General features: G+C 42.5%; 1 protein-coding gene across 3 annotated transcripts in view; it reads right to left on the bottom strand.

Annotated features, from left to right (window-relative positions):
* Nucleotides 1-27,853, bottom strand: part of LOC147698190 (uncharacterized) — a 305,130-nt gene that overhangs the window by 120,672 nt on the left and 156,605 nt on the right. Inside the window, exons 4-10 of one of the 3 annotated variants that reach the window (XM_086934816.1) lie at nt 21,230-21,332; nt 20,423-20,585; nt 20,237-20,312; nt 20,047-20,157; nt 3,105-5,007; nt 2,775-2,927; nt 301-840 (exon numbers count right to left, since the gene is read on the bottom strand). In XM_086934816.1, the coding sequence (XP_086790942.1) occupies nt 611-840; nt 2,775-2,927; nt 3,105-5,007; nt 20,047-20,157; nt 20,237-20,312; nt 20,423-20,585; nt 21,230-21,332 (2,739 nt within the window). In that variant the 3' untranslated portion in view covers nt 301-610. Of the gene's footprint in view, nt 1-300; nt 841-2,774; nt 2,928-3,104; nt 5,008-20,046; nt 20,158-20,236; nt 20,313-20,422; nt 20,586-21,229; nt 21,333-27,853 lie in introns of those variants that run through there. The other 2 variants (XM_086934818.1, XM_086934817.1) reach the window with 2 other exon arrangements.

Raw genomic sequence — 27,853 nt, 5'->3', positions numbered from 1 at the left:
CAACAACCGTGGATTGAGACATAAGCAATTGTCTCAGTAACAGTGCTGGATGTACTTTCAATAAGTTAAAAATGCTCTTGTTCTGTTTTTAAGAAGAGGGGGAGACTCAAAGGACTAATTGTGAGGCAAAACAGTGCTCCTCTTGATAGGCGCATTAACATGAAACAATGGTATGGACAATTATATTTTAACACAAATGTTAATCAATGGTAAGACCTATGATATATGTTTGACAATTTGTATTTGTGTGATATTTAAATATTTAAAAATGCTATAGAAATAAATATATGGAGCCAGTCGCAAGAAGTCAAACTCAGTTTATTATTACATAATCAAAACCTTTGACTTAAGCCTTACAAATGTTTTATTTGTCAGAACTGCAATGTTGAAGGTTCTCACACAGAAGTACAGAAATACAATTTAACATCCACTGAATTAGTTCACATGTCTCACTAAAATATTTCAATCCCAAAAGTAAAAAAATACACAAATGACAGAATCACTGTAAACCTGCATAAGCTTACTGAAATAAATAAATAAATTAATGAAAAAGAGAAAGTAAAAAGAAACAATTAAGACAAATGTTTCCTTAAGTTCTTTCCTGTGGCTCCTACTGGCAAAAAAGCATATGTGGTCTTCTTTTGATTGCAACAATTCGATTGTGTATGTAATTTTTCACCGCTCTCCAATCTCTTCCAAAGTCTGTAAGTACAGGGCAGGCAGTAATGCATTTTTCGCAGTCAGATTTCCTAGGAACTTTCATTTTTTTTATGAATGCATACATTAATGTTTCAACTGCTTCTTTTTCTGTATGAGACCAAGGTTGTCTTATATACTTCCCTGTGTTAGAAAAATAGTCAGAATTTAATAAAAATCTTTAGTGCTAATGTGTTACAAGTTAGCTGAACTCAGAATAATGATTTGTATAAATGTGCTGAAAATAAACTTATCTCCCAATTTACCGCTGTTCACTAGCTTCACTCAAAACATGAGCCCAACACCATATGGAAAGAGAACCCTGATTTTATATTTACAATCATATTTTCTAGCACTAGTAACATATCATTGACTAATATGCAGTACACATTTGTCTAACCATTGTATTGATTTATGCCAGTGTGCCAGTGTTATTCAACATTAGTTAGAAGGGGGGTTAGCGTGTGCCATTTTCAAGATGCAGCAGCACATATTTTCAAGATAAGCATTAGCTTTGTGGTTTATTCTCATTTAGATTCATTGAATGCAAATTTCAACCACTCCTCTCAAAATCTTGCTACCCATGGGTTTGACAGCTCTGACATATGTTGCATGTACAATTAAATCTACACTGCTGTGCTAACACAGAGAGAAATAACCAGAAAGAATACATTTATTACTGCTAGCAGTAATTGTATTATGTTGGAAAGGTCCTTTCCGGATAGAATACTGTCCAACATTGATGGCATTTACTTCTCCCCAAAAATACTGTGGCTGACCTGGTGCTAAAATGGGCAACCACCACAACCATCTTCTGCTTCAAGGTGCTAGGGTTTCACACTAAACACATAGGCCTAGATTAACCAATCTTGTATGTAGTGCTCTAAACAATAGCAAAGCTGCATTCAGTGATAAATTGAATAGTGTCCGATTTACAGCATGTCCCTTGCTGATGATGTTATCAGTCTTGCATGCTTAAAAAAGCATGCAACACTAAGCATTGCACTATGGAATAAAGATAAGAAAACACAGTCTATTGTGAATTTGTGCTTCAGGACATATTTCAATGGGTGGACACCAATGCATGGACACCAACGCAAGACTTGATTTCACACAAGTTACGTTTTACATGCGGGAATATTACAAAATATTCTGTGTGCCTCCCTGGCCCAGGTTGTGGCCAAGTGGGGCAAAAGGTATCATTGATCAACTATGTTCACTAAAGCCAATTAATTTTGCACATTTAGTCAACATGTGGAGGAACCAAATTGTTTTATACTTTAAAGGGCCATGCTCCGTGCAAGATAAAAAAAAGTGGGGTTGAAGGGCACAGACAACAAACACCCTAGGATTTGGCACAAGGACAGATTTGTTAAAATAGCACAATATGGCTTTGTCTCACACCCCAAATCCAAACAAAACCAGATGCAAATAAAGGCACAGGGGCTAAAGTAGTACTTGGCGAGTTGGACCAGCCCACCCTAGTTAAAGAATTCTGCATTTTTTTTAACCAATGCTGTTTAAGTCGGATTAGATGGAACAGCTTATGGAAATAAATTACAGGTGCTCTGCCAAGCCACAGTTGTCATGAAGACTGGTGGCAAAATTTTTATTTTCCTGCAACAAGCTCTCAAAGCCAACTGCTCTCACAGCACATGGGGGATATTTACACAGTTTTCCTCTCTTAACCAGCCATGCTCAGCCTGCTGACCCTGGATAGGAAAATGCTAATGAGAATAGCAGCAGAAGGGATGCCCTAAATAGGGTGGCCACCGTGCCCTTACAGGGCGATCTAATGATGGGAGCTGCCAGCAGATTTGTATTCAGAAATAAAGGACGCTAACAACTTATATATAGCTGGCACAATAAACAAAAGATTTTTATTATAACCAGCATCCCTGCACATTATTTTCATGTGTATTCTTTCTGCTTAAATGTATATCAAGTGGGGATCCTGAAAATCAGCCATGGATGCCACCCACTTGGACGTACATTAGACACCCTTACTGTAAATAGTCTGATAAGGTAAACATTTTATTATATCATTTGCCCTAATTTTTCAAATGTTTTTCACATACCCGTTGAAGAAATCCTGGCCTGTTTGAACACAGGCTTTTCAAGATGATTCCAAGTAGTTTGCATGTTGTTAGGGTCCACTTGATAATTATATCTATTTGCTTCATTATCAGATCCTGACTCTTCAGATTCAGATTTGGAATCTTCAGATATAGCTAAAAGATAGACATAAATGAATATAATTACACAAAGAAAAGAGGAATATATATTTGCTTGTGTGTAGAGGATGATGAAGGGGTGTTCTTTTAAATAGTTTTACACCTTGACTGGAGTTGTGTACATTGAACATCCCTCAAAATGTGTCAGTAAAAGATACCAAAACTGTTTCTCACCTGCATTAGGATCAATCTCTTTAAGTTTTTTTCCTTTGAAAAGATGCATTCCTTTTTCTGCTGCAAGGAGGAGTCGGCAGACCTTTGCCAGTTGCAAAGTATCCTCTGGGAGCCTGTAAAACTCTTGGTGGACTTTTAGGTCATGCCCCAGAAAACTTGCAAGTTGTTCAATTTCAGCAGATTTTAAATCCATTAACTGTGAAACAGTAGCCACATAATTCCTTAATCGGGTGGATGTCATATATTCAGGATTCTTCGCACCACAGCTATGTGTAAATTGTCTCAGACAATCACTCCCGCTCATACTTTCCATGGAACTAAAATATGGCATTGCAAAAACATATGTGTTGTGCTCGTTGATACCAACATTTTGTCTGTTGGTAATTAAAGCGTCAATAGACTGCTTCATGTTTTTAGTGAGGAGAATTGGAACTTTCCTTCCTCCTTTCCCTCTTATTTCAATTCTGATCAACTTGCCACAAATCTTCTCCAGTTCGGTTAGATTTCTTAAAATATCATCCTGCATAGGGGATTCATCTTTTTCATTGTAACTTTTCACCAGAAGTCGTGAAGCTTCACCTTCCCGTCTTCTGTTAAACAGAATAATTTGCGCCAATGTCACCTGACCTAACTTGTGCCAAGACTCCACATTTGGATTTTTAATCAATTCTTTTTTGCTATCCTGCTCAAGTAATTTAAGAAAATTGTGCAATTTATGTAGGTCTTCTGTTAATGATAGCATTTGCGGCTTGTTCCACTTCCGCTGATATAAAGTTTTTAATGCAGTTGTTGAAATGTGCATTTCCCAATTAAATTGAATAAGTTGTTTGAACTGTTTAACTTGTGTGTTTAATTCTACATCTTTGTTTCTTAGTGCATCCCCTTCCATAATTGAAGTTATCTTTAATAATGTATGCCGTAATTTTATTGCAGTTGATGGAACTGCATATTGGTTTTTCTCTTTGCTGAAGCCAGTCATTGACTTAACAGCTTTAATTACTTCATTGAACTTCTTTGGATTTACAAAATCATTAACAGAAGTGATGGTGTGGTCATTTTTACGTACTTCCAGAAGCAGTCTAGCTAGTTCTCTCATTTTATTTCTTATATCTGCATGTTGATGAGTAACTTCACCTTTTTGTAAATAAAGCCTTTCACCGAGTTTTACTATGAGAGGGTCATTTCGCACAATCGTTGAAATGTCATCATGTACCATTTTTCTCATGACATTTGTCATACTCTTTTCTAAGAATAGACCAGAGGGTAATATTAATGCTGCCTCTGCTTGGACTCTATTTTTTCCAGGGCACTTATTTTCCTCCTTTTGCGGGCATTTTCTTTTGTGTCTCCACAAATCCTTTTTTACGAAAAGTGCAAGACAATGTGCACATGGCAAATAATTGTTTGCAGAAGACTTACCACAAGGCTGACGCTTTGTTACTATTTGGCCGTCTCCAGTTCTATAAATGTTAGAATTGTGTTGGAAGTCTCCTTGGTTCCTCAATCTTTGTAACAATCCTAATCGCTCCTTTGAGCCAGATTTGTAACTAAATATTTTTGCTACCTCTGTCTCTTTGTGATGCATTTGTTCATAATGTCTGGCAATTTTAGTGTAGCCTTTTTCACAATAAAAGCAGTAATGTTTTTTGTCATATTTGCGTTTTCCATTACTGCTTAAGCATGTTTTCACAGAAATATGAGTCGGTTCTATTTGATTTTTCAGTGCTTCACCAGGAAAATATTTCTCTCTTTTGTACTCTTTAGTGACCTTGTCCTTAAGTTCATTTGGATCATCCTCTTCATCTGTGGTGAATACATGATGAGAGGAAAACATGCTGTCTTCAGACAAAGGGTAATATTCTGATCCACTGTCTTCAGATAGTGATTCCTTGACCTTTGTGTTCTATAAGACAATACATTCACACATTATAACTTTCCTTAGACTGAGTTGCATGAAACATCACCTGCAGAGTTCTGGCCACATGTACAATTTGACTTCAAGGTTTAGTGCAGAATCATTAAATGGTGGTGGCTAATTTATTACAAAACCAAAATGTATATATATATATATATATATATATATTTCCTGCTTGTTCACCTTCCGTCGCTCCTGTCCATCTATTTCGAGTAACTTAATAAAATTTTGAAAATTTACTGTGTCAGTGTGCGCCTCAAACAGTGACTGTCGGATCTTGTCACACGCTGGGAATACATATATATATATATATATATATATACACACACACACACACATATTGTGTGTGTGTGTGTGTGTGTGTGGGTGTGTGTGTGTGTATGTATATAGGTATATTATATTATATTATATTATATAATATTATATTATAGATAGAAAGCAAAATTGTGCACCAAAATCCCGGTCTCTCCTCTTCCTTGGATATGGGACATTCAAAGAAGCAAGAGGCAAGACTCCAGTGATGCAGCTTAATTACTTTATTTCATTAATTTCATTAGAACCAGGACATGAACTGGCTGACGAGTTTCGGCCGTAGGCTTCTACAGTGTCATAGAGACTCAGGTGTACAAACTGTCCTTTTAAAGGGACCAACAGCATTTTCACATGTGTGCTTTAAAAACACAGATGAAAGACTGGGCCACTGGCTGCATTCACAGTATCAGTTTAACATATTTGCCATATTCAACTGTAAAGTACAAAAAGTCCAATATATAGACTAGCCATAGCTTGGTAATTTGTGAGACAGCTGCCAAATCTCCCTATGTTCAAATCCATTATCATACATTACAAAATATAGTTAGGACCTAGTTTCCATAGGAAAGGCGTTTTTTGACTTGCCGATAACTTTGGTGACGTTTGATGAATCTACACAAAATTTTCCCCAAAAAGTGTGCTGCTGGGTCTTATTGAGCATGGAAAGGTTCAGGGTGATCAGTCAAGAGGTGGCTGGAAAAAGGGGGAGGGGTGGTCATAAAAGTGAGTTTACCATGTTAATTCTAATAGGGATTGCAAAAACGAAATGTATTTCTTGGTCCCGAAAAAGCCCTTTTATTGGTTTGGTTTAAATCTGTACAGTAGTTTTTGAGATATTAATGGGAAAACAAATCTGAATATTTAGGATGCGCAAAGCATTCGCAAATACTTGCGATGCACCACGAATACACGTGGCAACAGGAATGCTGTAATTGGCTGGCTGCACCTGTGTATAAAGGTGCAGTTGCCATTTTATGTAATGGGACACGGTCTCTGGGGGCTGAAAATAAACATTGAGATTGACAGAAGGGGTCAGGGTACAGGTAAACTGACCCCATGGGTAGAATAGAGGGGAATTTATGTGGGACCCCGTATGTGCACAACATGTCCCAAAAGGAAAATGCTACTTACCAGTATGCATCTGTTCTTGGCATGTAGAGCGGCAGATCACTACACTTTGCATTAGATCGCCACCTGGTGTTGGGCTCAGATGATTGCATGTTGTTGTCGTCTTGGAAGAAGTCTTTTGTAGTCACGAGATAGGTGACTGCTCCCTTGGACCATAGTGCACCGAACAGATCTATGTCTGGATGACCCCATTGTGGAAAAATTATTGAAGAACTTGCTGATGTAGTTCCCATTCTTGAATCTGTTGTGTCTGCCGACTCAACAGATCAGCTATCTGATTGTGTACTCCTGGAAGGTGCTCTGCTTGCAGATATATATTTTGTGGAATGGCCCATCTCCAAATGTTCTGTGCAAGCTGGGACAGTTGTAAAGAGTGTGCCTCCCCCCCCTGTTTTTGTATATAATACATAGCTGTCATGTTGTCCGCCCGGATTAACCCCTTAAGTGCTGCTGACGGCCAATGGTCGTCAGCAGCGCTACCTCCCCAGTGCTGCGCACGACCATTGAACGTCCATTCAGCACTAGTTCTAATGGACAGCGCAGCACTGGGGAGGAATGTGTAATAGCAGCTATAAGGTTAAGACAGCTTTGTTTTGTACTTGTAGTTGGAATGCTTTGAGTGCTAAGAATATTGCTAGCAGCTCTAAATGGTTGATATGGAACAATTTTTGTTGAGTGTTCCATTGTCCTTCAGTCGTATGATGTAGGAGATGGGCTCTCCATCCTGTGAGAGATGCGTCTGCTGTGAGCACTATTTGTGGAACAGGTTCGGGGAACGGCCACCCCTTTGTCAAGTTTTTGGTGTTCCACCACTGCAGAGAGCGATGTGTGCGGCTGCCTACCAACACCATGTCTGTTAGTTGACCTTGAGCCTGGTTCCACTGTTGTGCTAGACATTCCTGTAACGGACGCATCTGCAGTCTTGCATATGGCACTATGAAAATGCAAGATGCCATCATGCCTATTAGTCTCATGAACACTCTGGCTTGCAGAGATTGTTGGTGTTGAAAGACTGTGACTAAGGCTTGAATGCTCTGTATCCTTGCTGAACTGGGATACGCTAGAGCTGTAGACGTGTTTATTGTAGCCTCTAGATACTGATGTATATGAGAGGGTTGCAGGTGAGACTTGGTGTAATTGATTGTGAACCCTAAGTCGTGCAATGTTTGAATTGTTTTATGTGTGTGTTGGACACATTTATTGAATGACTTGGCTTTTAAGAGCCAATCATCTAGATAAGGGTAGACATGTATTTGTTGCCTCCTGAGATGTGCTGCTACTACTGCTAGGCACTTTGTGAATACTCTTGGTGCCGATGTTACGCCGAATGGAAGGACTTTGAACTGATAATGTTGTCCTTCCAGTACAAACCTTAGATACTTTTTGTGAGCAGGATGTATAGGAATGTGGAAGTAGGCGTCCTTTAGATCTAGTGTTGTAAGGAAATCGCTTTGTTGCAGCAGTGGGAGCACTTGTTGTAGAGTGATCATATGAAAATTATCTGATTGTATGTAATTATTGAGGGGTTTGAGGTCGAGAATTGGTCTTAATGTCCCGTCCTTCTTGGGAATTAGAAAATACAGCGAGTAAAACCTTGTTCCTTGCTCTTGTAATGGAACTATTTCTATTGCATTCTTTTGTAGAAGTGACAGAACTTCTTGATTGAGCAGAGTAAGGTGATCTGCAGACATTGGACGCTGCCTGGGTGGTATGTGTGGAGGGGTTGCTGTAAGTTCCAGGCAGTAGCCATACTGGATAATTTGTCTTACCCACTTGTCTGTTGTGATGGAATTTCAGACAGGCAGGAATTGTGTTAATCTGCCCCCCACAGGAGTGGAATGCTGTTGGGGAAGCAGAGGGAAGTCACTGTTTTGTGGTGGAAGAGGTTTGATTATTGTTGTTACCCAGACCTCTTCCTTTGTTGTTGTTTCCTCTATATCCTCCTCTAAAATATCCCTTGTTAGAGGATGTTTGTGTGTTAGATTTGAAGGATGTTGTATTGTCTGCTCCAGTTTGTTCGGAGCCTCCTCTGTAGAAGGAGCGACGAAAGGAACTTTTAGCTTGTGTGGACTGTAAAGCTCCCATAGATTTGGCAGTATCTGTAACCTTACCATCTGTTAAAGTGATGGGTCTACTTCTGGTCCAAACAATTGATTTTGATTAAATGGTTGATTTAAAATGGTAGTTTGCACTTCCCGTTTAAATCCTGAAATGCGTAACCACGCATGTCTCCTAAGTAGGACGCTAGTATTTACAGCTCTAGATGCAGTGTCTGCCACATCTAGTGCGCACTTGATTGAGGCATTAGAAATTAGCTTGCCTTCTTGTATAAGGTGGTTTGCCTGCGCCTTATATTGGTCAGGTAGATGTTCTAGTCGTTTCTCCAACTGATCATAATGAGCCCTATCATATCTTGAAAGGAGGGCTTGTGTGTTAGCTATACACCATATGTTGGTAGCTTGCGCAGCTATTCTTTTCCCTGAAGCATCTATTACCTTGGATTTTGTTTGTCAGGTGGGGGTGCCTCACCTGAAGTTTGTGAGTTTGCCCTTTTCCTAGCATTTGACACAACTAGTGACTCTAATGGTAGTTGCCCTTTAATGTAGGCTGGATCTGCAGGTGCAGGCCTATATTTTTTCTCAATTCTGGGGTTTAGGACCCTAGTACGTACAGGGTCTTTAAATATTTCTGGAGCATGTTTGATGACCCCTTTAATCATGAGAAGAATTTGAACGGGCCGTTGCGATTGTTCAAATGTGTCTAACAGAAAATCTTCCTCTGCCTCATCAGAATGCATAGTGACCCCCATGGTAAATGGCAGCTCTGTTCAGAAAGTGACCAAAACCGATGTTATCTTCTGGGGGAGAAGGTTTTGATGGGTATGACTGTGGGTCAGGAATGTCTGGCACATCCTGTGGGATTGGGTACTCCCAGTCTGTGTCATCTACAGGGTATGGGAAAGGCTCATCTGGGTCTATCCCCCTCCCTAAACTATACTCATCATCATTTTGAGCTGATTGTGAAGACAAAAGAGGAGAATGTGAAGGAGAAATCTGTGGTGAATTGTTAAGAGGAACAGGAGAGGAAGGAGAAGGAAGTATAGGAGATGAAGGATGCATAGGAGACATGGCAGAGTCCTTCTTCTTGGCAGGTACTACAGGTGTGGATGTTGCATCTGCCTTCCTTTTCTTAAGTGGTATAGTGGATACATGACCTGTGTTAGGGTCAATGTAGATCTTCTGCAGAGGATCTGGTTGGAAAAGATCTTCTCCTTGTGAAACCTTTGTCAGCGCAGATTTTTTCGGTTCCGGACGAGGTTACTGTCTGTCTTTAGCCTTAGGAGGTGATAAAATGTCCTTTGGCATAGCTTTCGACTCAGAAGGTGTGGTTTTCGGTGTTGTAGGCTGTTTCGAGGGTTTAGGCGCATCAGAAACAGGCCCTGTCTGTTTCGGTACTGAAGACTATGGCTTTGGAGTGAAAGCTGGTCTCGTCGATTTCGAGGCGTCGGACGCTGGCTTCATACCTTTGTCTTTAGAAGTTGACTGTTTCGGAGCCGAGATTTTTCGGTTTTGGTGCCGAGGGAGCTTGTGGGATCGGCACGAGCGGCTTGCTCGGTACAGAGCTACCGGAAGACTTAGTTACTTTCTTCGGAGCTGGGCTTGATGGCGGGGCTGTCGAAGTGGTTTTTCAGTCGCGACTGGGCCCCAGAGTGTTAACCTTTGCCTTCGATCTGGGTGCCTTGTGTCGTGCAGTGGCAGTAGTACTCACGTGCTGACCCGATGGTATGGAGTCATCTGAGTCGTCTGCCTCTGATACGATTTGGAGATCATCTGAATCTTCTTCGGGAACGAGTGGAACCTCCTCATCGAAGATATCCACCGGTTCCGGAGCTGATCTCTGCATGTCGTGTCGACGGGCCCTCCGAACTCGGATGCTTTTATTGGATCGAAAGGACGCGCAGGCTGTACAGCTGGACTTGTCGTGTTCTGGTGATAAGCACAGGTTGCAGATTTTGTGGTGGTCACTGTGTGGATACTTTGCTCCACACTCGGGGCATCTCTTGAATGGCGTCCTTTCCATGAGGTGTAGGCCTCACGGCGTGGATAGGCCCGCCTCGACGACCGGAATTAAGCTGATGGAGTCGAAGAGGATATTAGTCGTTATCGAAAGTAGTTCGGTAAAGTTTTAATTAGTTTTTGCGCTTTGAAGTACTTGAAAAGTCTGTTTCTAGCCGGAGCGGAAAAAGTTCATCCGAACCCAGTGGCGGAAAAAAAACAATCTAAGGATGGAGCCGATGCCCATGCGCACTATCGTCCAAGGGAGGAGTCACCTATCTTGTGACTATAAAAGACTTCTTCTGGGACAACGACAACATGCAATCATCAGAGCCCAACACCAGGTGGCGATCTAATGCAAAGTGTTGTCTCTACAGCTCATATGCCTCGAACTATTTTTTTCTCCCACATGCAATATTCTCAACTTTGTTGCGACGCTCAACACAACCTCCAGTGTAACATTGCGACGTATTCACAAATATCAACAACAGAAATACATTTGGATACTAACTCAGGCACTAATTTACTCACTCAGAAACCCACTCACACTTATACCCACTTAGACACCCTCTCAGAGGCTCATGCACTCACTTACAGATCCATTCAGAGACTCGCACACCCAGACACAGACCCAGTCAGACACTCACGCACCCACTCACAGACCCACTTAGGAACTCCTGCACCCATACACAGACCCAATCAGAGACACACACCCACTCGCTGTGTTTTCACAAATATTGCCGAAAATATAAACTAAAAAATAAATTCATATACTCACACGCTAATGTACTCAAGGACGCACTCACATTCTTAGACACCTGCTCAGAGACTCTCGCACTCACTTACAGACCCACTCAGACTCACAAACCCAACCGCAGGGTATATGCCTATGTGGGGATAGCTGCAGGCCCTACAGCCAACCCCTGCCCAGACATGGCCAAAGGCCATGCGTGGCCCAGGGTTGGGTGCCTGGGGGGTGCTGCAAGGCATGGGCTGCTACTAACCCCACATATTACATCAGTAATTACATCTCTGCAACATTTGCAATAAAATTATTGAAGAGAAAACTGTGCATGGTGGGGGGTGACATAGTTATCCTAGAGCACAAGTTATACTGTCTTGAGATACGTATAACTATAACTGTTACATTTCTATGGTTTTGTCCAAGTAAAATCGGAACCTAACTAGGACGTCTTTCTAACCTTTGTTTTTTAGTGAATTTATATGTTTTTTTAATCCTACTTCCTAACTATGACGTCCCTGTAACCTTTGTCTATTCAGTGGGTAAAAAAAAGATATAGATATATATATATATATATACACACACACACACACACACACACACACACACACACATATATATACATATAAGGTACATTTTATATTACATGTTTATTTAGGGGTGAGAAGCTGGAAAAAGCTATTCTCTACCAAATGCAGCTAACAATGGGCATTGAGTTGAACTATAATGATTAGGTTTTGTTTGCTTTTATGAATAAGTCGAATATGCTACTTACCAGTATGCATCTGTTCTTGGCATGTAGGGCTGTTGACATTCATATCTGTGCATAGATCGCCGCCTAGTGTTGGCTCCGGATGATCGCACATTGTTGTCCTGGAAGAGTCTTCGAAGTATCACCAGATAGGTGGCTCCTCCCCTGGACTACAGTGCGCATGGGCATCGACTCCATCCTCAGATTGTTTTTAGCCATTATGGCCAAGATGGAGTGAAACTAAGTGAATGATGACCATGCTAGAAGTATGTGTGAATGCTGCAGCCGCTACAGGCGCCGGGGAGGAGGGCGGGCGATATGAATGTCAGCAGCCCTACATGTCAAGAACAGATGCATACTGGTAAGTAGCATATTCGGTTCGAGGCATGTGGGCTGCTGAATTCATATGTGTGCATAGAATACATAGCAGTCCCTCCATTAACGGCGGCCGCCCGTGCCAGCTGCAGCAGTTTGGAAAAGTGTTTTTAGAACAGCCTGCCCTACAGCTGCCTGCTGTTTGGAGTGCACATCAACACAGTAATGTTTTGTAAATGTGTGTGTGGTAGACCATGTGGCTGCTCTACATATGTCTTCCAAAGGAATATTTCCAAGGAAAGCCATGGAGGCCCCCAACTTTCGGGTGGAGTGGGCCCTTGGTGGAATGGTGAGAGTGCGCTTGGCTTTCTGATAGCAGATCTGAATACATTTAACGATCCACCTGGCTATACCAGCCTTGGAAATGGGGTAACCTTTGTGTTGTGGCGCAAAGGCAACAAACAGTTGTTTAGTCTTCCTAAAATCTTTGGTCCTATCAATGTAGTACATTAGGGCCCTTTTGACGTCAAGTGTGTGGAGCATTCTCTCCGCAAGTGACTCTGGATTTTGGAAGAACACCGGTAGTTCTATAGTCTGGTTGATATGGAACTGAGACACTACCTTAGGAAGGAATTTAGGGTTAGTGCGAAGCACCACCCTGTTAGAATGAATTTGAATAAATGGCTCCTGGATAGTTAGTGCCTGGAGTTCACTAACTCGTCGTAGCGACGTAATGGCTATAAGGAAAGCCACTTTCCATGTCAAGAATTGAATCTGGCAGGAATGCAGTGGTTCAAAAGGGGGACCCATCAGCCTGGTGAGAACCACATTGAGGTTCCACTCTGGAGCTAGTGGCGTCCGTGGAGGAATGACACGTTTGAGTCCTTCCAGAAAGGCCTTAATGGCAGGCACCCTGAAAAGTGATAGGTGCTGTCTGTTCTGGAGATAAGCAGCCATTGCGGATAAATGTAAACGAATGGAAGCATAGGCCAGATTACATTTGTACAGATGTAAGAGATAACAAATGATGTTTTGAATAGATGCATCCAGCGGGTTAATGTTGTGGTCTGCACAATAAATGACAAACCGCTTCCACTTCCCCGCATAGCATGCTCTGGTGGTGAGTTTTTTTTGCCTCCCGGATGATGTCCATACAGTCAGGAGGTAAGTTGAGGTAGCCAAACTCTAAGACTTCAGGAGCCAGATCGCCAGGTTGAGCTGTTGCGGGTCTGGATGCTGAATGTCGCCATGGCTCTGCGTCAAAAGCCTGGGTGTGAGGCGCAGCCTTTGATGCGGTACCACGGACAGTTCCAGAAACGTGGTGTACCATGGTTGTCGAGCCCACGTCGGAGCAACCAGGATGAGAGTCATCGAGTGCTGCTTCAGCTTGCGTGCCACCAGCGGTATTAGAGGTGCTGGGGAAAAAGCGTACGCAAATTTGCCTGACCAGTTCATCCATATTGCATTGCCTTGCGATTGTGGGTGTGGAAACCTGGCGGCAAAGCTTCTGCATTTTGTGTTCTCCTTTGTGGCGAACAGGTCTATCTCTGGATGACCCCACCTTTGGAAGTACGGGTGGAGTACTGATGGATGTATCTCCCACTCGTGCATTTGGTGGCTGTACCTGCTGAGCAGGTCCGCCATCTGATTGTCCTTGCCCGGGAGGTGTTCTGCCATGAGGAAGATGTTTCTCTGAATGGCCCACTTCCACATGCTCTGAGCCAGATGAGACAACTGTGGAGAGTGTGTACCTCCCTGCTTCTGAATGTAGTACATGGCCGTCATGTTGTCCGTCCGGATCAACACGACCTTGTTGCACAGATGTACTTTGAAGGCTTAGTGCCATGAAGATCGCCATCAGTTCTAGAACATTGATGTGCATCTTCCTTTGCTGTGTGAATCTAATCCTGTGCAGCAGAGGATTAGATTCAAGGTTCTCTGCCTTGCATTTAAAATCCTCAAGGGTACTTCCCCACAAATCTTGGAGAAACTGCTGATCCCCTATGTCCCCTCTCGCACTCTTAGATTGCTAGGCCAGAACTTAGCAGTGGTCCCGCGTTTTAAGTTGAGCAGAATTGGTGGCCACTCCTTTCGAGTCCTGGCAGCGAGCTGGTGGAATTCTATTCCTCCACAAATCCGGGCCATCGATGAGCTCCTTCAGTTTAGACGGGCTATCAAGACCTTTTTATTTGTTTAGCTCATCTGTTGTGTCTCTTCTCCTATCTGCCCGCTTTTAATGCTGTGTTGTGTTTACCTTCTCAAAGCGCCAGGACGCCCCTTTGCTGGGGCAGCTGTGCGCGGTACAAATAAAAATAACATAACATAACATAACAGGTGTCCATAGACCCTGCACAGTGTAATGGAGTACATGAGCTCCCCATCCCTGGAGAGAAGCGTCCGTCGTCAGGATGATCTGTGGCACAGGCTCTTGGAACGGTCGTCCCATGCAAAGGTTTTGTGGATTCCACCAATGCAGAGAGTTGTATGCCCGACCGCTCACCAACACTAGGTCCTTCAACTGTCCGTGAGCCTGAGTCCACTGACATGCTAAGCACTCCTGAAGCGGACGCATATGTAGTTTTGGGTGCAGGACTATGGAGAGGCAGGAGGCCATCATGCCTATCAACTGCATGAACACTCGTGCTGGAAGCGAGTGTTGAGGTCTGAACCTTTGTATCAGCGATTGAATGCTGCTGACCCTCACTAAATTCGGCTGTGCTGTGGCTGCCAGAGTGTTTATTGTCGCACCCAGATACTGCCGTAGGTGGGACTTTGGGTAATTCAGTGAGAATCCCAGATCGTGAAGAAGGTGAATAGTGTGGGACATGTGGGCGGCACACTGCTGGGCTGACTTTGCCTGGATGAGCCAGTCGTCCAGATAAGGGTAGACGTGAATGTTTTGTCTCCTAAGGTTGCTGCCACCGTCGCCAGGCACTTCGTAAACACCCTGGGTGCCGTGGTGACCCCAAAAGGCAGAACCTTGAACTGGTAATGTTGGTTGTGGATGGTGAACCGTAGGTATTTTTTGTGTGACGGGTGTAGCGGAATATGAAAATATGCATCCTTCAGATCTAGTGTAGCGAGAAAATCCCCCTGATTGAGCAACGGTAGGACTTGCTGCAGGGTCAGTACGTGAAAGTGCTCCGATAGGATGTACTGATTGAGGGGTCTGAGGTCCAGTATGGGTCTGAGGGACCCGTCCTTCTTTGGTATTAAGAAGTACAGGGAGTAAACCCCTGTGCCTCTTTCTTGCACGAGCTCGATTGCCCCTTTTTGCAGCATGACGAGGACCTCCTGCTGCAATAAGTGCAAGTGCTCGGCGGACATAGGACGGTGTCTTGGGGGGTATGTTGGGTGGAGCGGATGTTAACTCCAGACAATAACCGTACTGTATAAGCTGTGTGACCCACCTGTCTGTGGTGATGGACTTCCAGACTGGCAGGAACTGTTGAAGTCTCCCCCGACCCGTGGTGCATGGTCGGGGGGCAGTGACAAGGCGTCACTGTTTGCTAGTGGCGGAGGATCTGGAGTTGTTGTTTCCACGACCTCTGCCCTTGGCGCCGTTTCCACGATAACCACCTCGAATTTGTTTGGTGTATGTGGTCTGCGTGTTGCCCTTATAGTACTGTGTGGTTTGGGAGAGCTGGCCTCTGGAAACACCTCTAGTGCTTGAGCGACGAAAAGAACCACCCCTGAACTGCTGGGACTGCAGAGCCCCCATGGACTTAGTAGTTTCAGTGTCCTTTTTGATCTTCTCCAAGGTGGTGTCCACCTCTGGGCCAAATAGATGATCAGGGTTTACTGTCTGATTAAGAATGGTGGTCTGTATCTTCGGCTTAAATCCTGAGATTCTGAGCCAGGCATGTCATCTCAGCATGACACTAGTGCTGATAGCTCTGGCCGGGGTGTCAGCCGCGTCCAGTGCACATTTAATAGAAGCATTGGATATCAGCTTCCCCTCTTGGATGAGCATCTCAGCTGCCTCTTTGTATTCATCTGGCAGGTGCTGCAACAGGGTCTCCAGTGTGTCATAGTGTGCCCTGTCATATCTTGCTAGAAGTGCTTGTGTATTTGAAATGCGCCAGATATTGACCGCTTGAGCTGCCACCCTTTTCCCTGATGCCTCAAACACCTTAGATTCCTTATCGGGGGGAGGAGCATCACCCGTTGTTTGTGAATTAGCCCTCTTCCGGGCATTAGAAACAACAAGAGAGTCCAAAGGCAACTGTACCTTGATGTAAGTAGGGTCACTAGGTGCCGGTTTATACTTCTTCTCAATTCTAGAGTTTATCACCCTGGCTCTCGTAGGCTCTTTAAAGATCTCCCCAGCATGCTTCAAGACACCCTTCAACATAGGCAGAGTCTTGACAGTCCTCTCTGAGACGGAAAAGGTGTCAAAAAGAAAGTCCACTTCAATGGGGTCAGCATGGAGCTGGACGTCATGATTCTTAGCTGCCCTTTCAATGAGGGCATTAAACGCAGTTGAATCCTCTGTAGGCGACGTTTTTACAGCATACATCTGAGTGTCTGGGGTAGAGTGAGGATCACTTGGGTCAGCACCAGCTGCCCAGGGTTCATTGGTATCATCTGGCTCAGTGTAGACAGGATAGCTGTACTCATCATCATCACCTTCCCCAGTGTCCACATCTGAATAAGTGGGTGAGACATCATGGCCACGTGGAGAAATTTGTTCCACAAGAACAGGAGTCGAAGTGGAATCCTTGTTTTTCTTCAGTGGAATTTTATAGGACTCCATTGGCTGTTCCGGGACAATTTTCCGCTTATGAAGGGAAAGTCTGCCAGTTTCGGCATCGATAAAATGTTCTTGCTGTTCTTCCAACGAAGATTGTCGATGCTTTACGGCTGGGACCACCGTCGTCGACTTCGGCACCGAGGACACCTTCTCGGGCACGTTGGTGGCCATCCTAGGGGTGAAAGCCTTCGGCGCCACTTTCGGCGGCAACGTAAAGTGAATGGGCGTCGACGCTTTCTGAGGTTTATAGACAGGCTTCGAAGGTGGAGGATCTTTTGGCCCGACACTTGAGGCCTTGTCCTGGATGCGCTTCAGGGAGTCCGCCACTTGCTTGGAGAAAGTGGCGGACGGCTGCGTCGAGTCGACGGAATCCTTCGAGGCACCACTAGACGTGGACTCGTGGGTTGGGCCGCTCTTAGCCTTGTCGACGCGGAGTCTCGAGAACCTTCGGATCACCGAGCCCTTTGTCGGTGTCGCCCGTCTTCGGCGCCGATTTGCTCGGCTCAACTGCCTTGACATTTGTCTTCGGCGTGCCAGACTTCGTCTCGACGCCCTTGAGCTGTTTCTTCGGATCGACAACGCCCTTTTGCTTCGTCGGTGCCGACAGGTCCGATGGCTTTGATCCGACCAAAGCAATACGAACTTTTGGTTTCGAGGGGGGCACCAGTGCTTTCACTTGCGTCGAGACCGGTGTCTTCACTTTCGGTTTCGATTTCGCAGGGTGCGGCTCAACAGCAAGGTCCGTAGCCGAGCCCGAAGGCGGGGCCGTAGAACCCACTGGAAGATCTTGGGTAAGGCCTAGTGGCGATCCCTCGACCTGAGCCTTTTGAAGCGTTTCGGCCCCAATGTCAGTTTGAGTTAGCTCTTCGCTCGAGCTATCTTCCATGGCCCCAAAGGCCCCATCGTCGTCTCCTACCTGGTCGACGACTTCTTCCGCTTCGAGCATTTCAACGTCCGCGTCGTAGTTGTAGTCGACCTCCGATGCGGGATTCGACAGGTTCTCACTAACTTCCCGGTCAGCTCCCTCATCATCCCCGGCATCGAATATGTTCACAGGCGCCGGTGCAGTCTGCTGGGCCTCCTGGCGCGCAGCGCGACGATGCACAAGAGTCTTCTTGGATCGAAATCGTGAACAAGCCATGCAGCTGGCTTCTTCATGATCCGGCGACAGACACTTGTTGCACACCGGGTGGACATCGATGTGGGGATACTTGGAGTTGCACACGGGACATCTCTTGAATGGACTCCGACTGGCCCTTCAGCGTCGAAAGCACGCGGCTTTCTGGAATCCGGCTCGGAACTGAGCTGGAAGAATCAGGCACCGAACGCAAAACTATACCGACGAAAAAACTAAAGGCCTTTTGGCCTTAAGAAAGTTTTATATCGATTCCGACTAGAGTGAACCAATATACATCCGAACCCAATGGCGGAAAAATACAATCTGAGGATGGAGTCGATGCCCATGCGCACTGTAGTCCAGGGGAGGAGCCACCTATCTCGAGATACTTCGAAGACTCTTCCAGGACAACAATGTGCGATCATCCGGACCCAACACTAGGCGGCGATCTATGCACAGATATGAATTCAGCAGCCCACATGCCTCGAACAGAGGCTAAAACAAGGGACAATGGCGAGGGAGTGTGGATTTACATGATGCTGTGGCTGCTGCTTTTACCACATCATTACGCATTTGCTATATTTGCAGATTTGACAAAAAAGGTTGGTTTACCTAAATTAACAACAATAATATTATTGACAGACTGTGCTGCATGATAAGGTGTAATTGGCCTTTCCTTGTTACAAAAGCCAGACACCCTTGCCACATAATCCCAGTAGCCCTGACAATAATTAAGCTCTGCAGAATGGCTTGGGGGCTGTTATTATCAGGATGAAACCAAACAATTAAAAAGGAACCGTGAAATATATATCATGTGATCAAGGCTCAGGCGAGCCGAGACGCGTAATGGCGACTGGTGAGGAGCAATAAACTTTTGTTTTCGCACCATCTCTTGGGTCCGTGTATGGAGGCAAGCCTGCGAATGCACGGAAGAGTGAGAATGAGATATATATATGCTGGCGACAAGGGGTCAATAAACAACCTTTGAATTCTACTCGTAGCACTGTGGAGTGGTCTGTACCTGTGTTTTCTCTTCTTCATTCGAATACCTTTCCTAAAGGGAGGCGTAGCAGGAGTTTGAATCGGATAGATATATATATATATATATATATATATATATATATATATATATATATATAAAGAATGAACCTTCCCATTCAAATCTCAAGAGTGTGCAAGTGTTATGCCAACCCAGCCTGTGTGCTGTGCATAAATAAAGCAACCGTGGGGCCACTTCCATCCAGAACTCCCTGCATTCAATGGCATTTTACTTTGGCACTAGTCATTTTATGGTTTAGGGGTGGGTAGTGCTAAAGACAGGCATGGGTAATTATAGGGTTTAGGGTTGGGAAGTCTTAAAAAGAGGTAAGGTTCAATTTAAGGTTTAGTTGTCTGTAGTGGTAAAAGTAGGTATGGGCATTTTTATGTTTAGGGGTGGGTAGTGGCAAAGGAAGGTTAGAAATACATTTACAAAAAGAGGGTGTGGGGTTTCTCTTCCCCCCAAAAAAGAAGTAAAATAAAAACAATTACAATATTTAATTTAGGGTTTGGAGTGGGAAGTGGTAAAAGGAGGTATGGGTAATTTTATGTTTTAGGGTGAGAAGTGGTAAAGGAAGGTTAGGAATAAATGTAAATAAATAGTTAGGGGTTCCTCTCAAAAAAAGTTAAAAAAGAAATAAGAGACATTCGCTCTAATGCATACATGGTTTGTGATAATCAGAAGTTCTACTTGTTTCTCTCAGCATTCATTCAAGCTCATTTCCAGTATTTCATGTGTGCTTAATAAACAACAAATCATCATCACATCAACATATTTTCCCCCAACACCATCTAAAAAAAAGTGAAATACAATACATGTCTCCAAGGGCAGTCTCGATCACCATAATCATAAACTATTTCTTCATCCTTTTTAATATCTTTTCTTGCAAATGCACAAATATGCGGCTTTCCATTTTTATCAGCGATCTAAGGGGAAAAAGGGAGCATTACAAATCATTAGTCAATGCAAACACTGTGCTAACGTTTTAGTGTGTTCATATCTTACCAATTTCATTTTGGCATTTGGGTTGATATGATCGTCATTCATGAAACGGCCAGCTCTTCCGTAATTTCCATCTATGCTAAAATAAATATGTTACACTTCATTATTGAAATATGCAGCCACTATAAGAGTACATTTGCACAGTTTTAAACACAAATAACCTGCACATTAAGCGCGTAAGGCCCTTACCAATATTTCTTTCCTTTAAATGAGTAAAAATAGAGATAGGCAGCCTTTGTAGCCGAATATTGCAAAAATCGTTTTTCACCATCCTGGCTTTCAATGTGAGGCCCAGCATATTCCAGTATAAACTCTCCATTACAGATGTCTTTTGTTGCAAAAACTCCGCTTCCTAAATACAGATAAATGTATATGATCAATGTGAAGCTGGAAGAAATCCAGCAAATGCCTCACATTTAACACACATTTCATTGAAAAATCACGCTCTATACAAGGTGGGCAATGGTCAAGGGCACTGAAATTATGCTGCAGAGGAGGACTAAATTATGTTGCAGGGTTGCCTAAATTATGCGCTAAAACCACAAACTATGCTGTATAATGAGGTTCAAGCTGTTATGATATTATTTTGTCACTTTGCACATGGCAATACTATTTGGGAAAATATTTGACATTATTAATAGTTTAATACACTAATACTGTAACAAACAACCGAAAAATAACTTTTTGAACATTCGCAAGGGCATTCAACTGCGCATGACCTGTGTCAACATGTATTAGTAACTTTTGATCCGTTTGAGCTAGAAACACATTTTTTTAGGGCAAAATCTGCAGGTTATGCAGCACATGATAGTTTAAGTGGCAAATCCGGCAAATTCATAATCATGTGGAAATTGCAGCAAAAACACAATTACAGTGGTCCTGGCCATAGCACAGCATCAGTGTATAAAAGCAATTAGGCCCATACAACAAAGAATACAAAGATTTAAACGTAGAATCCTATACAAACAAGAGCAGCTGCACAGTATTTCGCAATACCTTTGTAATCATTAATAAACTTCACAGTGCAGATATCCTTGTCTAGTTGTTTCTCAATATAATTATTTGCTTCATTCTCTGGAGACAATCTCTGTGACCGAGTCTAGGTAAAGAATGAAAAAACACAAAATGAGATTGCATTATAAAACTGCATTATAAAACTGCAATTAAAAGCACGCTTTAGCTACTCAGAACTTCTCTGCAGCATTTCGTTTGTGACTGTTAATAGTTGCAGGAATGTTTTCTACGTTGAATATATGTTGAAATCACAGCAAGTAATTCATGTTTTAGTCTTGAGCAATCATTTAAAATAACATTGAATTTAACATGGTATAACACTCACCATTGTAAAATGATGAGATGTGCCTTTTCCTTCAAGACGGCTTCCAGAGATCCTCGAGCCTGGTGTGTCCTGTAGCTTGTCCAGGTGAAACTGTTTTACAAGTTAGCTGTGGGGTATTTATACACTGCAGGTCACTATGATAGCTTACCCACATAACCATTTAAAAGGTGAAGTGTTAGGTGCGATTGTCATGGGTTAGGTTCACTGAAACAGAGAAGTAATCTTGGGGCCGATTCACAGAACTAATCTGAGATAAAATCCTAAACATACTACTTTTGGTATTCACAGAAGGCATTTAGTAGTAGTAAAGTTAGAACTCCTAACTATACTACTACTAAATGCCTTCTGTGAATACCACAAGTAGTAAGTTTAGTATTAAATCCCAGTTTAGTAGTAGTAAAGTTAGGAGTCCTAACTTACTACTACTTAATGCCTTCTTTGAATACCAAAAGTATTAAGTTTAGGATTTTATCCCAGTTTAGTAGTAGTAAAGTTAAGAGTCCTAACTTACTACTACTAAATGCCTTCTGTGAATACCAAAAGGAGTAAATATAGGATGTTATCTCAGATTAGTTATGTGAATCAGCCCCCTTGACTGGAAATGTGACACAATGGCCCTTTATATATTAAAGAAAGTTTGCTTTTCCATTATCTTTGTATGTTTTGAGAAATGATCAATAAGACTAGTTCAAACTCAATTCAAATAGTGAATTTGTTCTAAAGTGCTCATGTCAGGTAAAGTCAGGCAGCGCAGAGCAGCATGAAACATTTGAGTGTTGTATTGCTCAAAAATTGCCCATCATCATATTTACTGAGTCACTTGCCAATGATAGCATCTGCTGCACCAACGCAAATAATGCTGCTTTAGTATAGCACAAAGTAAATGGTGCCTTGCACGAGATGACATTCCTACATGTAATTTTGCAGAATTTACATTAAGACTGCCTTGGCACATTTATGGATAATCCTATTGGTATACATTATCAGATGGTTGGTATTACTCAATACAAAACCATTTGATATGCTTTGATCAACTTTTCAGTGTAAAAAAATTATTTGCACCTGAAAGTACATCTACGCAAACATCTGTGTTGCTTTGCATCCCACAGTACTTGCCCGAAACATGGTAAATTCGGGCTTTAGAGTGCAATGGACTACTAAGACCATGGGTAGCTATCGGTCATTCCAAGTGTATAGAAAGGATTCTGAACATGAACCTGTTTTGTATGCTCACTTTCCTTCCAGGATTCACACATACGATGCAATTCCCACATACGTTTTGCGCAATCAAAGAAAATCTGAACATTCCGTTAAAGTTTGTTAACAGAAGCAGCATATCATACTCAGTTATAATAATTTGTTAAATTTTTACTGTGTTCGTGTAATGTAGAGAGGAAAGTCCTAAAATAAAAGAGAAGGCTAGCATAGCTGCACAGTGCTTACTTTGTGAAAAAAGTAAAACGATTTCAAGACAAGCTTTCTTGAATATAACACCAGACTTACCTTTGGCAGCAAAGACGTAGACGCTTGCCAAATCCCCAATACACATTGTCAGTATGGTTCCTATCTGCATTTACTCTGCCACTGTAATGCAGCATTTGCTGCCTGCCTTTGAAATGCCAAAGGACAACGCTTGCAAAATGCACCTGCTAACCTTCCATGACCCTCCCAATCCTTCCAGGACAACTAATACGCTTTTCTTAAAATCATATCATTAATTAAACGAAATTCAAAGCTGATCTAATATCGTTAGACACATACTGGCACTTTTAATGGTTGGGGACTCAGGAGTTTTATAAACATCTTATGATTAAAATATAGGGGTTTCAAAACTGCATAATGAAGTACCCTCAAGACTATGTGTTACAAGCAAGCAGCATAATGACATTTTCATAGTGCTTTATGCCACACTTTTACGGTTTTTAAGCACTGCTAAATGACACGACAGTCTTCAAAATATGTCAATCATAACGGTACACAGTCTTTATCCCACAGTCTTTACCGTGCTGGACGTTATCAAAGTACCACACAGGCATTTTTGCGCCCTTTTCTGAGTGGTACTTTAGCACACACAAGGTATTTTTTTTTAAATACCATAATGAATATGTCATTTAATATAGGGGGTGTAAGGGTTATGCAATAGGTAAGGATTGATGGTTATTTTGTTTTTAAAGGGTTCAGGGGTAGGTTAATGTACAGGTTAGTGAGCGTGGCAAGGCGTTTTTAGGGTTCAAGGATGGATAGAGATAAAGGGAGGTAATGGGTTTTTGGAGTTTAGAGGCAGGTTGAGTTAAAGTGAGGTAAGGCATTTTAGGGTTTCGAGTTCATGGGTGGGTAGATGTGGCAAAAGTTTTTTTTTCGGGGTTCAGTGGTGCGTATTGGTAAAAGGTGAAATGTGTTTTTTAGGGTCAGGAGTGGGTAAAGCCACTTTGGTGTTTTTTAGGGTTCTGAGGCAGATCGAGGTAAAGGTGCTTTTAAAGTTCAGGTGTGAGTAGAAGTAAAGGAAGTTAGAGATTTTTAGGGTTCAGGGTGTTAAGTAGTTAATGGAAGTAAGGGGATAAAAAAATAGGAGGTTCTTGGTGTTTACACCGAAAACAGAAAAAACAAACTAAAAAATTGAATTTGGGAGGCAACCCCAGAGAAACTTCTTCCAATTGAGAAAAGCATGATAAATGGTAATTGCTTTTAGAGCTCTTTGGTGGAACACAGCAGCTAATGACCCCTGAAGGCACATCTTTTTGAAGGAATACCTAGGAATTATGGGACAGGGTTATGCCCACTTCCCACAGGAAGTGGTCATATAGGAAGCGTAGTGACCCCACGGGTCAGTAGCCCCTTGGCTTCTACCCTACACTCCCATAACAGTCCTAACTTCAGCATTTAGGGGAGTCCGTGGCACCAGAGGACGTGATCCTGACGACCTGAGAAGAGAGAGGACACAGCTAAGAGCTGCAAAAGCAGAGAAGACTGAAGAGAGCACTAGACTTGGCCCCAGCCTCGCCGGACTGTATGCAGCCCTTGTCGAAAACTGCGCCAAAGTCGACTCGTCCTGCAGCTGTGACTCCAGAAATTTGGGAGCACTGCATGCCTTTGATAAAGACTCAAGACCTCCCATGAACAGTAGACCTGTTTAGCAGAAACTCCGAAAAGAAGACTCTGAGGCCTCCGGAACCACCAAAACCAGACACCTGAAACCACCACTGCACCTGGCTGGTGATCCTAAGACCCCTTAGTAGTGACCCTGATGAAGTCTCGTCCTGCGGGAGTAATGAAGCACTCTAAAGTGCAAGAGGACCAAGTTCTTCCTCCCCTGGGCACTAACTCGTCGGTGCCATGAGGTGCAAAGGATTATGGGGCATGTGGTCCTACGACCCCTCCTGGTAGCGTCCCAAATAATGTCTGCATATATATATATATAACAAATCTGAAGAATTATTTCAGAATGCAAGAGAATAACAAGATGTCTGTGGATCTTTTTCCTTCCAACCCTCAATGACATAGACCCAGACGTATCAAAACAATGGCAGGAAGACACAACGGAATGCTCTCATACATTAATGTGCACACTGATTACACATGGAGATAGAAAACTGACGAAAGTGGTCACAAGGATTAAAGAACTTGAAGATTTCCTGGAAACCATGCAAGACAGAGCAGATGAAAAAATGCATTACAAAAAAAGGAAAAGAAGCTAGAAAAACATGAAGAGGAAGAAAGCTAAAAAGTTCAAAAGAGAGAAAAGAGATTATGCTGCGGGTCGAATATACACATTTGCTAACTGCGGCCATTAACATCACGGACATAACATCAGCGGCTACAAGCATAGAGAGCTCCGAAGTGAGTTCCGGGGACGAGGAGCCAACCACATCCCTCCCCAAACTGAATTTTACAGGGGAAATGAGGGTCTTCCAGATGACAACGAAACATAAAGGAAGAGGAAAAGTGAAAACCCCACAAGAATAGCAAAGGAGAGGTACAAAAAGAGGAAGAGGAACACAAAACAAAAAGCACTAAAAAAAGCAGGGGCACAAGACAACAATTTAATCATCAATCTCCCCCCAAAATTAATTGATGGGAACTATAGGAGCCTTTTAAATAAGGGACTTCGTTTTTGTCCAATGCTGGATTTGACTTTGTAAATACAAGGATAGACTTCTACAAATTCACAAGGAAGGTGAAACTTAAGAAATACTACTCTATAAAGAGTAAGGAATGGGAAAATCAGACCAGCAAACCCAAAATCAAGGCAATCCCTTCCAGTATAACAATGAACGATTTAAGTACACTAAAATCACTAACACGTCTGGAAAAAGAAGCATGAGGATTAGAAAGTTCACCAATTGAATCACTATCGGAGAAAAATCTCTGTGAATATCTGGAAATTCCGACAGACATGACATCCAGGAGTGGATGTAAGCCAAAGTCCAAATTCTGCCTATAGTTACCCATCTTCAACAAAATTCATCTGTTTTATGAGATCGTAACAGATGAACTAAAAGACATGGTTTCAACGGAGACTACTAGACCATATAAGAGAAAGGAAAAAGCTAAACAAAATGTAACCAAAACAGAATAGGAAGCTTTAAGGGATCTTCAAAATGATAAAAACATCATCATAAAACCCAGCGACCAGGGGGGGAAATATTGTAATTATGAGTAAACACCAATATTTAGCAGAAGCTAATAGACAACTTAGCACCAGAAAACATTACAAAAAATTCCCTGGAAATCTGACACAAGATCACATGATCCAGTTCTCCCAGAAACTAAAAGGCTGGCAGGAAAAAGGACTGATAGACATAGATGAATACAACTATCTGAACACGCTGCATCCAATAACTCCAACAATCTATTTCCTACTGTAGGTGCAGAAGGACATAAACAACCCACTGGGTAGACCGATAGTTAGTTCTATTGGTGCCCTGCTGGAAAACACCTCTAGGTTTATAGATTGTGTTGTATGCAGTTTCGAGTGTGGTTTCCACGAGCATCTTGTTTTCTTCTTTAGGTGCTCATGGAGATCACGCTCTTCCTTCGCGTGTTCTTTGTGTTCTAGTCACGCGACATTAAACATGTTTAGTTTTGAATGTATCGTGTTTTCAGGGTCGGTTAAGGAGTCTACGGACGGACATTATAAACCGACTGACTGACTTGATGAGAAGCAATAAACTTCTTCTGGCATCAGCTTGAATTCGTCTTCCATTTATTCATACTGGATTATTAAATAACTTTCCCACAGATATACTCCTCTTTCTGTATGTTACCATCTTACTTACGTGACTCACAAGATTTTCTTAACAGAATCACTGATCTCCCATGGAAACCGAATCACCAGATGGCCACTGTGGACTGGTCTCATTGTATACCTCGATTCAATATCTTGATGGTATGGAAGCCTGCAGATATTTTATAAGACCCCGTTCAGTCTCCCTTATGGGACACTAAACCATGTTAACGGAAATGATATCTACATCACAATGTCTTAATTTTTAATAACAAGTTTTATTTGCAAACCCAGGGGACAGCAATGGGCACATCTTTCACCCAAACATAAGCGAATTTACTCATGGGACGTTGGGAAACAGAAACAATCAGGAGTGAACAAAACAAGACGAAAATGGAGCAGATCATTCCGTGAGTTCATTTTATCGACAACCTCTTCCTAATTTGGGAAGGTTAGAAGGCAGATTTGGAAAATTTCCTAAGATCCTTGAATCAAAACACGCTTAACCTTCAATTTACATTTGGCATCCAGAACCAAGAGATCAACTTTCTGGACACTACATTTTAGATTAAAGATAACAAAATCTGTAGCAGAATGTATAGAAAAGCCACAAGTACCAATAGTATTCTCCACAACAACAGTGGGTATGCCCTATATCTGAAATGGAGTGATCCATATGTAGAGTTTTTAAGAGTCAAAAGATGCTGCTCAGCGGAGGAAGACTTAACGGAGCAAGCAAAGGAAATGTATGAAAGATTTTTGATCAGAGGGTACCCAGAAACTGTTTTAATAGATGCATTACAGAGAGCAAAAGTGAAATAATGAGAGACACTACTCACACAGAATCTGGAGCCAAACCAAGGGCAAGAATGATCAGAATGTAAGATTCATAACGAATTTCAACAAGTCTAGTGCCACGGTAAGAAACATACTCAAAAATAATTGGAGAATCCTACTAATGGATGAAGGCATGAAAAAAATAACACCAGAAAAACGTACCATTACTTACAGCAAAGCAACCTCATTGAGGGATCTTTTAACCAGATCATATTTTAAA

The sequence above is a fragment of the Lissotriton vulgaris genome, chromosome 8, assembly GCF_964263255.1.
Source record: "Lissotriton vulgaris chromosome 8, aLisVul1.2, whole genome shotgun sequence".
Taxonomy (NCBI): Eukaryota; Metazoa; Chordata; class Amphibia; order Caudata; family Salamandridae; genus Lissotriton; species Lissotriton vulgaris.
The sequence above is the reverse complement of the archived record's forward strand: the minus strand, read 5'-3'. Positions and strand labels throughout refer to the sequence as shown.